This window comes from Mustela nigripes, chromosome 8, assembly GCF_022355385.1.
Source record: "Mustela nigripes isolate SB6536 chromosome 8, MUSNIG.SB6536, whole genome shotgun sequence".
NCBI classification, from domain to species: domain Eukaryota; kingdom Metazoa; phylum Chordata; class Mammalia; order Carnivora; family Mustelidae; genus Mustela; species Mustela nigripes.
Window position 1 is genome coordinate 78650254 of NC_081564.1, and position 13428 is coordinate 78663681.

A 13428-nucleotide genomic window follows, 5' to 3' on the forward strand; every position below is an offset into this window, starting at 1 on the left:
GTGTACTTGTGATTTCTCTCTGTCAAATAAATAAATAAAATCTTTAAAAAAAAAAAATCCCAGCTAGATTTTTTGTAGATAGAGGCAGGAGTATTCTAAAATTTGTTTGTAAAAGTGAAGAAACAAGAAGAGCTAAGACTTTATTTTGAAAAGAATAGGCACTTGGGTGGCTTAGTTGGCCAAGCAACTGCCTGAGGCTCAGATCATGATCCTGGAGCCCAGGGATCCACTCCTGCATCGGGCTCCCTGCTCAGCGGGGAGTCTGCTTCTCCTTCTGACCTCTCCTCTCTTTAATGGAGGGAAAGGTAGCCTTTTTAATAAATGGTGCTGGGACAATTGGGCACCTATAGACCAAATAAATAAATAAATAAATAAACCTCAACCTGGACATTCCATCTTCCACAAAAATTAATTCAGATGGCCCAATAGTTAATTTTATGTAACTGTGACTAAACCCTGGAGTGTCCAGATATTTGGTCAAACAGTGTTCTGGGTTTTTCACCAAGAGTGCATATAGTGATATAAGCATTTAAATCAGTAGAGTGAGTAAAGCAGATCGGCCTTCCCAGTGTAGATGGGTCCCATCCAATCTGTTGAAGGCTGACATAGAACCTGAAGCTTACCCTCCACCAAGTAACAGAAAATTATTCCTGCCTGCTGGCCTTTGAACTAGAACATCAGCTTTTTTTTTTTTTTTTTTTTGCCTTTGGACTTGAGTTGAAATCTTGGCTCTTCCCAGGCCTGCAGCTTGTCAACTCACCTGTAGATCTTGGAACTTCACAGCCCTCATAATCACATAAGCCAATTCCTTATAATCAGTCAGTTAATCAGTCCATCTTTTATTGGTTCTGTTTCTGGAGAGCCCTGACTAATGCAGAAGGAATCATGGACATAAATGTAAAACTATAAAACCATTAGAAAAAACACTGGATTTTCAAAGAATGGCGATTTTTGGTCAGTCAGGGAAAAAAAAAAATCCGGGTCGCTTATTTATAAAAGAGATCAGACTAGTTTTAGATTTCTCCATGGTGACATTCAACACAAGAGAACAAAGATACATCTATAAGATCCTTTAGGAAAGAATGTTGAGCCAAGGTTTCTTACCCAGCTAATCTGTACTTCACCCACTGAGCATGCAGTAAGTAAGGAAATGTTTTTCCCATGAGTGTTTCTTGAGGCAAGTATGGAGCTCTTAGTCCCTTTGGGTTGCTATAAAACAATACCACAGATTCATTGGCTTATCAGCAGCAGAGATTTATTTCTGCCAGTTCTGGAAGCTGGGAAGTCCAAAATCAAGGCGCTGGCAGGTGCGGTGTTTGGTAAGGGCCCACTTCCTTGTTCATAGATGGTGTCTTTTCACTGTGACCTAATGTGGCAGAAGGGGGAAGGGAACTCTCTGGGCTTTTAGAAGAGCACTAATCCCGTTCATGGACCAAAATCACCTCTCCAAGGCCCACCTCCACTTGCCGTCCTGTTGGGCACTGGGATTTCACATATGAATTTTGGAGGACACAAATATTTCAGCATGTAGCCAGCTGAAAGATAACCGGAAAAGTATGATACTGTTTTTTGAGAATTTCAGAAATGAAATATACTTAACAGTAGAACAAGAACTAAAACAAATGTAGGAGCTAGGGAACAGAATGCTATGTAATTGGTATATACCTTAACAATGGAAAAATAATAAAAGAAATGCATTTTAGGAGGAGAAGGAGGATGTGGAAGGTGGGAGTGACTTCATGAATGCTGTCATTTATAACTGAAATCGAAAGGAATCGTTTCAAGCTGACAAATCAAGTCATACAAGTATGAACATTTAACACCACGAAGGTAAGCATGAAGAAATATTGACTCAAATCAGGTGAGTTGGGAAGGAAGGGGAAGGATGCATATTTTATTGCTGTTATGGGAAAGGGCTAAGACGTTATCAAAGGAAGTAGAGGATATGGGGCCAAATGAGGTGTCATTATAGAGGCAAATAAGACAACATCAACTTCTCTAATGACAGCCTGAAGAAACGAAGAGGGAAATGAACACTCCTGACTGACGGGATCACATTGTCTTCTGCTCCCACAGCTCTTGGTACATCCGGGTTGTTCTGTGTAATGAAGGGCTGGCTGGCACCCCGCAGGCAGCACTGCCCTTCTCCATCTCGGCTGAGATCGGTGGCTGAGATCAGTGCATTCAGCAATGCTCCTCAAACTGTGTTGAATGCCCAGTGTCCTTTTTTATTTCCTTTCTGTGGCAACCCAGTCAGGAGAATGAAATGACACCTAACCAAAGCAAACACATGCAAAATGCAAGCTCTAATCATTGGCTGTTAGAGTCCAGAGACTTAAAAATAATGAATATAATAATATTGAGAAAAAGAATGACAAAACTATTAGGTTCTTTGTTAAAAGTATAACAGTGGTTCGTCTGGAGAAGTATTTTCATAGGAAACTCTATTTTCCAAAGATGGCTACCATAGCATCATGAACACCAACTTGCCCTCCGAGTGAGTGACGCCTCACCAGCAGAGATGAACCATCCACGCTGAGTCCTACCCAAATTGTAGAATTTGACTTTTTTGCCTAATTTGCTTCCTCCTCCTTCTCTTCACAGGGGATCATCTGTAGCAAACATCTTGCCCCCCAAACTCCTCTTGTTGGCTTCTGGAGAACTCAACTTGTGACAACACATAACACCCAGCCCTTAACCTGGCAACTTCCCTTCTTTGGTATTAGAAATGCTAGAAAATTCTAGCATTTGAATTACCCAAAATGTTAAATAAACCTGGTCAGAATTTAGACCCAACTACAAAAAAGCTTACATTCAGTGTAAGTTATTTAGGAAATTCCAAATGCTTTTCTTTGTTACTTGCTACATGTAGTACCTTATAAATGATGCTTTTCTGCACATGAGCAGGAGCTCTTTTCTCAAAAGCTAGTGCAGAACACATGTGACTGTTCACTTCAAAGGTTTAGCAAAGAAAAGTCCTAGTCAACTGCATTTGACTTTACTTCTAGTACCCTCAACCATACTTACAGTCTACAAACGTGGTAGGACGAGAGAATGGGGAAGCAACTGAGGCACTTGACTCAGGAACAAAGTTTGGTGGGATTCCAAAATAATCAGTCATCAACATAAATGGCATTTTAAGATGATATTAAAAAATTAATGCAAAAAATATCCATGATTTAAAAATATCAAAATTGTTATTGAGATCATCTTCACATGACTGACTGAATGAATAGCAGAGGTTTGTGATGGGGTTACATACCTGCGGTCATCACCCCAAAGCACCTCATTCTAGGTCCTCATAAATTGTAGATGACATTTTTTTCTGATTTGAAAAATAACAAATATACTTCACATCCATTATGATGACTATTATAAAAAAACTAAACTAAACAAAAATGAACAATAACCAGTGTTGGTGAAGATGTGGCAAAATGCATTGGTGATGGGGATACCGAATGGTGTCATTACTGTAGTGGTTTCTCAAAACGTTAAACATGGAATGACCATGTGATGATTCAGCATATGATGATTCTACATACCTAGCAGTTCCACTCCTATGTATACACCCAAAAGGGCCTCAATTCTTGGGTATATACCCAAACAGATCCTTGAATACCCATGTCTTTAGCGGCATTACTCACAATAGCCAAAGGTGGAAACAAGAAAAATATTCACTGGCAGATAAATGAATAAACAAAATGTGGCTTATATGTACATACAATGGGATATTATTCAGCTTGAACAAATGAAGTTCTAATAACATGCCACAGCATGGATGGACCTTGAAGAGACTGTGCCAAGTGAAATAAGCCACATACGGAAGGACACATGGTGTTTGAGTCCATTTATATGAGGTACTTAAAATAGGCAAATTCATAGAGGAAGATGGTAGAATCGTGGTCGCCAGGGACTGGGGGGATGGGGTGGAAAGCTATTATTTAATAGTTTCCACTCAGGTTGATGAAAATTCTGGAAATGGGTGGTGGTGATGGTTCCACACAGTGTGAATGTATTTAATGCCACTGAATTGGGCATATAAAAATAGAAAATATGGTAAATTTTATGTCATGTATTTTTTACAGTAAAAATGACAAATGCTCACCTCATAAAGTTAAACAAATAAGAAAATAAAGAGTAAATTTTAAATTATTACTCGTGCTATCACCCAGAGAGATAGCTGGCTTCAGACCTTTCATAGAACATCTTGGGATGACCTCACAACGTGTGGCAGCATCATTAAGACATGTGTTTTTTTCCTCTCTGGCTTTTCTCTTCCTGTGTTATGTGAGGATATCAGGCTTCACTTGCACGGTGTACACAGACAAAAGCATCTTGGCCCGCAAAATGTTTTCATATTGGCTGACTCCCCCTAACAAATCCTAATTTCTCTTGTCACTGAAGAGATTAAGTGAAAGACCTTTGAGAGCAAGAGGAGAAAAGAGAATTTTAAGGCTCCAAGAAGGAATGGGGACAGAATCTCTCACATCACAAGTTCTAAGGGTTGGACCCATGGACACACACCAGTGGCCAATCCTCAGATAGGATGGCACTGAGGTGTCCAGCCTTCTGCAAAGATTCTTCTATTGTATTCCTGGCGTGGAAGAGGAGAGCTAAGGAACGTCTCTGGACATAAGCAATAAGAACACCAGTAACAGACTTACTTGGTACACTAGACATTTATCTCCTGTTATGAATCTATTGACAATTATTTAGAAGTCTTTGGGAAAAGAAGATAGAAGTCTTGGAGGTCTGGCAACTTTCTAAGACACAACTATTCCTATATCAAGGATTGGCTACATCCAAATGTCTTGGCATGACAGCCATTGGGTTATTGGGTTTTGTCTTTAGTTTCTTTTAATCTAGAAGAGTCTCTTAACCTTTTATTTCATTTAAGGGTCTCCACTTTGTGGAGACCAGGCTGGTTATCTAGTAGATGCCCTATATTCTCATTTGACTGATTGGTTCTTCCCAATGTTATGTCTCTCTCCCTTGAATTTTCTGGAACCCAGCTGTTAGGTGTATGGCTAACATTTTTGTTTCAAGAGGAGATTCAGATCCCACATTTTTGGTAGGATAAGCATATTTTGTATCTCTTCCTACCCAGCAGCACATGTCAATTTGTCTACTGTAAGTGATGCTCAATTTAATTGGACTTCTTGGGTAAGGTGGTGACGAGCGTCTCTCTCCATTGTAAAGATCATATTCCCCTCTGTAAACAGCAGGTCACCTGGGAGTGACACCATGAAATGTAGGCAGATTGTCACCAATAATTCCTCCCATTTCTGTTAGCATGTTCTGCTCCTCCCATCAAGAGGTAGAAATCTTTTTCATCCCTATTCTGGACTGGCCTTGTAACAGTTTAAGTAATTATAATGTGGTAGAAGTGGTATATCCTTATTTTGGGGCCTAGGCCTTAAGATGCCTTAAAGCTTCTCTTTTTGCCCTCTTGGGTTCAAGCTGCCCAGTAAAGAAACTCGGGCTGGACTACTGAATCGTAATAGTGCATGAAGAGGAGAGAGGTCCCCCCAGTCCAGCTGGAGGCATCAGACATAGGAGTGAAGCCATCTTGAATTCTTCAGCCCAGGTCAAGCTATCCCAGCCAACACCACGTGGTCAGAGGCAAGTCCTGTCCATGGAGCTCTGCTTAACTTGCAGCCATGACAAAAAAATAAATGGTATTTTAGGCCAACATGGATTTTGAGTGGTTTGTCATTCAGGCAACATAGGAAACAAATCCCATGTAAATATTCAGTGTTTCATGCGATAGTTTTAGCATCCATTGATATTTGCCTGGGTCAATTATTTCATTGGGGTTGCCACAGGAGAGTTTAAATTTTGCTGTTCTCTCTACAGCAGAGAGAGAGAGAGAGAGAGAGAAGGGGCAGAGAGAAGAGGGGGAGAGAAAAAGCACCAGTTTTCTGTCAACTTGGTATAAATGGCTGTTCCTCCTGAGGATGGAGGGTAAATGCTTCATCTTTCCCATGATTAGTTTTCAGAACAGAAAGGTGAAGAGTCAGTCACTCCCCAAGGATGGCAAATAGGGTTCTCCACCCTCTACTTCTAGTCTTCCTTCAGTGCTTGTCCTCCAGTCCCCTGGGTCTCCACACAGACCTGTCCATGAACTCAAAGCATTGCGCTCTAACCGCTGAGTCATTTGTCTGTTGAACTGAACTCTGTTTCTTGAAGGCAGGCACATTAGGGGCAAAGCCAAGTATGTCTCAGTTCTACGCGAACCTAGATTTCTATCATACTCCTACTTTTTTTCTTCGTGCATATTATCTTACATGGTTTAGATAATATCTGATAATATTTTTAACCATGACACTGCTTTATCTTTGGGTGATTTTGATGTTTTTTCATTTCATTTTTTGATGAAAAGAGTACTGGCCACAGTAGAGTGGGCTGGTAATAGAAATCAGCAGTTCCTGACCCGCAAACCCCAACTCCACCAGGAGTAAGCACTTTCGGTTTTTTAGGTTTGGTTCTTGTACGTCTCTCTTTTTTAATGGCCACAATATCTTTCAACTCAAATGCCTTTTTCACAGTGTTGCCTTGTCTCCCAGTGACAGGTGGGATCTATATCCTCTCCCCTAGAAACTGGAGGGCCTTTGTGACTGTTCCAACCAATACAGTACGGCAGTGGGGACGCAGTGTGACTTCTGAGACTGCTACAGAGACTGCCAAAGTTTTCTGCCTCTCTGGAATACTTGGATCTCGAAGCCTTCGTCCTGACCACCTGGCGGAAGCCCCACGTAGACACTGCCTGGGGAGGCTTCATGGAGCTGCCCCTACTGCCCCCCGGAGTTTCATTGCTCTGCCATGCCAGCCCCAGCCGCTCTGTGACCACATCTGTGCACATGGTTCCCAGCTAGACCCCGTGAGCTCCTGATCCACAGCAATCAAGAGAGAAAATGGTGCTTTAAGCCATGATGGTCAGGCCTCTTGGAGGCCAGGCTTGGTTTTTTGGTCATACTAAGAAAGTAGCACCTTCATTTACTCTGGTCCCAAGGATCCCAGCATCACTGAATTATTGCTTATGAACTCCGTGGGGAAGATCATTCTAATTGTCACGCATGCACGTTCTAATTGCCTCATATGCTGACAAATCCACTTGGCTTGTAATGGTTAATTGACATGACATGGCTTCTGCAACCAAAGGATCTTTTCAGCTCTGACGAAATCAAAGAGCCAGTGAAATAACTGGCTTTCACCTATCAAAGGCTCGGTTACGGGGCTGGGTCATGGATCTCCCCTGGGAACAGTGAAGCCTTGGGAAGGTTCTCAAAAGATGAATCCATGCCAGCATTTCTATTTCCTAAAGATACTGGGTTCTTCCTTCTGCATTATGTATTAAGGGAGTTCCGATTCGATTGTCGAGTTGTTTCTTCAACCACCGAAGCAATTAAAACCACTCCCAGCAGCTCAAACTGAAATTCTAAATTCAGTCTGTTGATTGAACCTGTATCATTAAGTCTTGATCATTTCTGAAACTCGGCTCTCCTTTTCTTGACTGATCACCAAAATACTCCATTCCCACCCAGAGTGCTCCAGGTATGTCCCGAGGCTCAGAATCCTTCAAATCCTTATAAATATACACATCCCAATACTATGCACCCTGCTCTTTGCCTCCCAAATTTCCTTACCTTCACATTAAAAAACCAATAAACTCCACAAAACTTGTTGAATCTGAATTTAACTGCTATCACTTGGTAACTGCACAAATACTAAGTTTCACTTGAATTTTTTGATACTGTGAATGTGAGGAATGTTTATAGTCATGGATCTCTGGGTTTCTCTCCCTGCCCTAACCTCAAAACAGCAGTCTTTGCCTTCATTTTGTTCTGTAGTAGCTAGGAAGGAGTTCCCGTGTCTTGTCCTCACTGGGCACTTCATTCCGTGGGACCACAGACCATTGTGTAATTAGCTGTCTCACCATGAGCTACCAGATTCCCATCAGGTCAGATACTAGTGATGCGGATTCTGTTTTTAACGTCCTGCCATCTTTGTGGTGCTCAAGACAGATGGACCTGGATGGCAGCACCTGATACACCATGGCTGGTCGGGTGCCCATGAGGGTTGCCTTGTGATGGAGAAAAACAGGATGTCCCCACTTTGGTTCCTGTAGCGGGAGGCTAGGGGCATTCCCAAAAGCAGAAGGGCAGTCTGGGGGAACAGCATGCTTCCCAAGTACATTTGTTTGATGACTTGTCTACGCTGTTCTGTTTTTTACTCTCTTCTTAAAAGCTTTCCTATTATTATAGAGCTCCAGAGGGGGACACAAACTCCTGTGATCAGCTCTTGGCCCAATTGTAATTCTTCCCTAAAAACTTTTGCTTATTTTGGGAAATTAAAATATTTAAAGATAAAAACAAAGGAAAACTTGGGGCGCCTGGGTGGCTCAGTGGGTTTAAGCCTCTGCCTTCAGCTCAGGTCATGATCCCAGGGTCCTGGGATCGAGCCCCACATTGGGCTCTCTGCTCCGCAGGGAGCTTGCTTCCCTTCCTCTCTCTCTGCCTGCTTGTGATCTCTGTCAGTCAAATAAATAATAAATTAAAAAAAAATCTTAAAAAAAATTATTAAAAAAAAAACAAAAAACAAACAAAAAAACCCAAAGGAAAACTTAGCAAACATCCATACTGCTACCATACAGATTTAGCCACTGTTAATTTCTTGATGTATTTGCTTTCATTCCTAATTTAAAGTAAAAAATGTGTGGGACAGGTTGGAGGGGGGCAAAAATAATACATACTTATTGTAAAGTATTCAGACTGAGAAAAAATTACAGATTCATTCACTCAATAAATATTTATTGAGCACCCATCAGGCACCAGGCACTGTTCCGGATACTGAGATACAGCAGAGAGAGAGGAAAGAAAGACCAGAAAATCCAAGCTCTCACAGAACATACATGTTAGCAGAAAAAACTACAAGTGAGAAAAACAGGGAACTACACAGCATGTTACATGGTAAGTGCTGCAGAGGAAACTAAAGCAGGGAATGGGTATAAGGAGCGTCCGGAGGGACTGCGATTTTAAATAGGACGACCGGGGAATCTCTCACTGAAAAGGTGATCTGAAAATATACCTGAAGATAAAAGGGGGAGAGAAAATTAAAAAAAAAAAAAAAAAATCAACCAAAATCTCACTAACCACAAATGACAAAATGAACATGAGGTGAAAAAAAATTTACCTTTCTATGTATACAAACAGAAACATACAGCTAGGAGAAACATACTATTATAAAAATGGATGCAAACTTTAAAATATTTTTTCTTTTCAATCATCAATTTTTAAAGCATCTTTGTTGTGTCTGGGGATTAGAGAACATACACGTAGATGTGCAGAGATCTACATATCAGATTTGAGATTATATTAAGTCTAGATTCAACTCGGTTAGAACTGATACTTCAACCATCTTCTGACTCATGAACAAGGCCCATTTCTCTATTTACTCAGGTTTTCCTTTGTAATGTATCCTAGTTTTCTATGTGAAGGTCTGCACATCTTTCAGACTTGAGATATCTGATGCAATTATAATTGGTATTGTTTTCATAATTTCAATTCCTAATTGTTGCTCAGATATACACCATGATTTGATTAACTTTGCATGCTGTAACCTTATTAAATTCAAATTCTAAGATTAATTTGGATTTGCTACATATACAATGTTATCTGAAAATAATTTTGTTTCCTTTTCAATCTCTAAACTTAGAAATTCCTGTCTAAAGTTGAAAAGAAGTGGTGATAGCAGGAGAGTAAAGTTTTCTATAATTCACAATTAAGTGTGATGCTTCCTACAGTACTGCTTTTTTTCCCTTTTTGTAGATGCCCTTTATTAGCTCCCTTCTATTCCTAGCTTGTAGGGTTTTTCTTAAAAAAAATAAAAATAAAAAAATCATAAATGGGTACTGGATTTTAACAAATGCTTTTTATGGCTCTAAAAATGTAACTTCTGTACATTACTTTGATAAATGCAATAAACATTAATTTTTCAACTACAGACTGACTCCATTTTATGTGACACCATGTTAACTGCAACTTGATTTCTGCAGCGTGAATCCTCCCACCAGAGCCGATTCAAGCTGCCAGTATGAGCTCAAGGATTTCATAGGTAGGAAGACATGGGTACTGGTTCTCATAAGCCAGCAGGAGCCGGCTCTGGCCTACCCGATTCTATCCCCAGTAACCAAGACTGAAATTTACCATTTCACTAGACCAGCAAGAACAAAGCCACTTCAAATGACCTATTTTATAAGAAGTCTCATAGATAATCCAGTAAGTCAGTAAAAGGACATTAACTCCCTTATTTCTCAAGTCTTTATTAAGTACCTAATAAACAGCGTGTAGCACGGTGCTAGCTGCAAGTCAAAATGTAGCTCTCTGATGAGCTTACAGTCCAAATGATCTCAACAAGAGTAACAGAATGGGCTTCAAATTGGGATAAAAATCTTAACGATAGTAGTAGCAATTTATTACTAATTAACAACTTAGTACTAATTTATTACTAGAACCCCAAGGTAGGAGTGGGATTAGTTTAGGAATTCTTCCCGGCAGAGAGAATATAGGTCATGAGCTAGGTACTCAGGGAAATAATGGGATTGGGACTAGCAGAGAAGATGCGACACTGTAGTGGAGTAACAGAAGGACGTAAAAGAAGGAATGGAGGCATGAAAGTACATCTACCAGAGCTCAGAAAGGTGAGGGAAAGGCAGTGTCCATGCTGGCCCCTTGCTTTTACTTCATTTACGACAGTGTCAAGTGACATCTATGGCTACAACATTACAGAGGTGGTCCTCAATTTCTTGGCTATGCCAGTGACAAGTGTCTGAATGGTACTTCCCATTAATAATCAAATATACATTCCAGGCTGAGAAAAAAAATGTTCTTCAACACCCAGCTCATGTCAAGAAGCCTCAGAAACCATCTACCCCAGTTTCGTAATTGTTCAAGTTCAGACAGAGCCTGAACATTTTAAGCACTTATCTGTCCATAAAGAACTCATGAGGTATGGTGTATGCGCTATCACTTTAGAATAAGTCTAGAATTATTTGATTCCAGAAATAAGTTTAGAACCAGAAATGTAAAAAACGTATTAAGATGTAATACAGAAAACGGAGCTATGGCCGGAAGTGATATGGATACTGAAATACAGTTCTTGAAGCACGCAGAAGAATTCAATGTGATAAAGTATCCACTTAGCATCAATGCTGTACTTACTTACCACCGGGTCATGTATTTTGTCAAAGTAAAATACCTCCTCAAAAAAAAATTCTGGATTTACAAAAAATTCTGAATTTCAACTATTATAATTATGTGAATTCTCCTAATGATATCATTAATAGCAATACTATATAATTCTGAGGTTGATAAAGAATATAAATTATTTTAAAAGGCAGCCACAAAGAGCTGTTAGTCTGACAACTCCCAGCCCTCACATAAAAGCTGTTGACGAATAGAATTTTCAAGTACGCATTCTCAATAATTTCTAATGACTTCTTGGTATCTAATCAATTTAGATAATAATTTCTCTTATACAGAAGATCCCAAAATAAAGAAGCATACACAGAAAATAGCCAACAGTAGGTTATATCAATTTACTTCACGTAAGAACAGCGGATTTCAGGCCTATGATTTCCATTTAGTATCAACAAAAACAATCTGTACAGAAAACTCAAAGGCAACCATACAGCTTTATATGTAAAATGTGCAAATATACTTTAAAATGCAAGTTATTCTATAGTATTTGCAAGGTAGAACTTTATAGTCATTAAGGAATCTACCTCATTCCAGCTAACTGAATACTTTTGCATACAGAGCCAATGCAAATGCACAAGGCACAACTTAGTGTTTGCGCTAAAGTGTGTAACATACACCTTCAGATTTATTTGGAGATATTAAAATAACATATCATGTTTGTTTTTTATTATTTAATGAGACATTAGCTCATTTCTAAAGCTTCAAGAGCATTACATTTGATAACATATGTGTGGCAAAGACAAACTTCCCTGGACTTAAAAGGTAAAAGACAAGACCCTTGGTAGCCTATATTTAAAAAAAAAAAAATTCTATCTATCTATCTATATATATATGTACACACACACCCACAAGAAATTTCCCATAATTCAAAGGGAGGCCATTCCTTTAGCAAAGGTTCCCATTATAGTATCATGACAGAATTATTTAAAAAGTATGTTTTTATTTGCCATCTGTTTTGGTCAATCGTGCTATAAAAAGATACCGAAATAGACAATTTTCTTCTTCAAGATGAAGACAACGCCAATTTAGAAAGTCCTTCTTTTGAGACTGCACAGTGAAAGGTATTATTTAACTATAGAAGCTTGTTGCTTTTAAAGAAATTATTGAAATCGACACAAAGAAAAATGTTAGCCTATCAAAACTCAATGAGACTCGGCTAGAACACAATTCAGAAGCTTTCAAGCCCAATCACAGTGCTCTTTGCTGTTTTACCGCACATCCCTGAGAATTAAGATTCTATCATTTAAAAATTTTTAATAAAGTAAATAAATTTTGCATTGATGAGAATTAAGAATTATTTTTCAAAATATATAAAATAAGGCCTGTTTCATTTTTGGTTAAAAAGAGAAAAAGAAAAAGAATATAAAAAAAGAGAAATGCTCTTTGCAAATACCACCAATTCTAAATACTGGTATCTCAATCAATGTTAATCCTCTTCTGGGTAATTCCTATTTTTTGCCATTCATTTATCACTCATTTCCTTATTATCCATTATTTTATAATTTTTGTTAACAGGAGCATTTAACTGGTAATGGAACAAAAATATGGATAAAATTAAAGGAACTCTGGAGTGAGATCTGTATTTCCCTGTGGGAAAAGAGTTTACTGGAAATAATCTGAATGCCATCCAAGAAAGGCAAAAGTACCTATGAAAGAAAGAACACACATGGTAAATGTCTTCTTCGTTGTCTTTGGTTTAGCCTTCTTGGCCAAAATCTTCTGTAAACTTCTTTAACTTCAACAAGTCATGTTCATTGACGGTGGGTTTTGTGTTAGACAGTGACCGTAACATATCCGACTGTCAGGGAAAAAGAAAAGAGTAGTATTAGTAATGATCAAATCAAATAAACATCATTGCACTATTATTAACTAACTTTCCACCTGAGGTTAAATCTAAGTATTTGCAGTATGCCATAAGTAACTAACAATAAAATGCTCTTATTCCTTCTAGAGGACATCTCTGATCCTGTTCTTCCTTTGCACAGCAACTTGAAACCGCTTGCCTGTCCTGACCACAACTTTCGATGGCTCTCCATTTCGATACACTTCCCCATCAGAAGTATAATCCTTTTAGCCCGAGGATCAAGGCCCTCCAAAATATGTCCCTGATCTCTTTTCCCATCTTATCTGTTTTTTCTTAAAATAAGAGAGTTCACCAAGTGCAGTTCAA

The 13428-nt window shown here is 39.1% G+C and overlaps 1 protein-coding gene and 1 long non-coding RNA gene across 3 annotated transcripts in view; one reads left to right on the forward strand and one right to left on the reverse strand.

Annotated features, from left to right (window-relative positions):
• LOC132023672 (uncharacterized) overlaps positions 1 to 10002 on the forward strand; it is a 28038-nt gene extending 18036 nt beyond the window's left edge. For both annotated transcript variants that reach the window (XR_009406021.1, XR_009406020.1), the window contains exons 2-3: positions 1704 to 1830; positions 6567 to 10002. This is a non-coding gene — a long non-coding RNA (uncharacterized LOC132023672). The remainder of the gene's footprint in view (positions 1 to 1703; positions 1831 to 6566) is intronic.
• A 1579-nt stretch (positions 10003 to 11581) lies between these two features.
• The window catches only part of VPS4B (vacuolar protein sorting 4 homolog B), a 30639-nt gene continuing 28792 nt past the window's right edge, over positions 11582 to 13428 (reverse strand). The window contains exon 11 of the mRNA XM_059409795.1: positions 11582 to 13056. Within this exon, the coding sequence (XP_059265778.1) occupies positions 12955 to 13056 (102 nt within the window). The 3' untranslated portion in view covers positions 11582 to 12954. The remainder of the gene's footprint in view (positions 13057 to 13428) is intronic.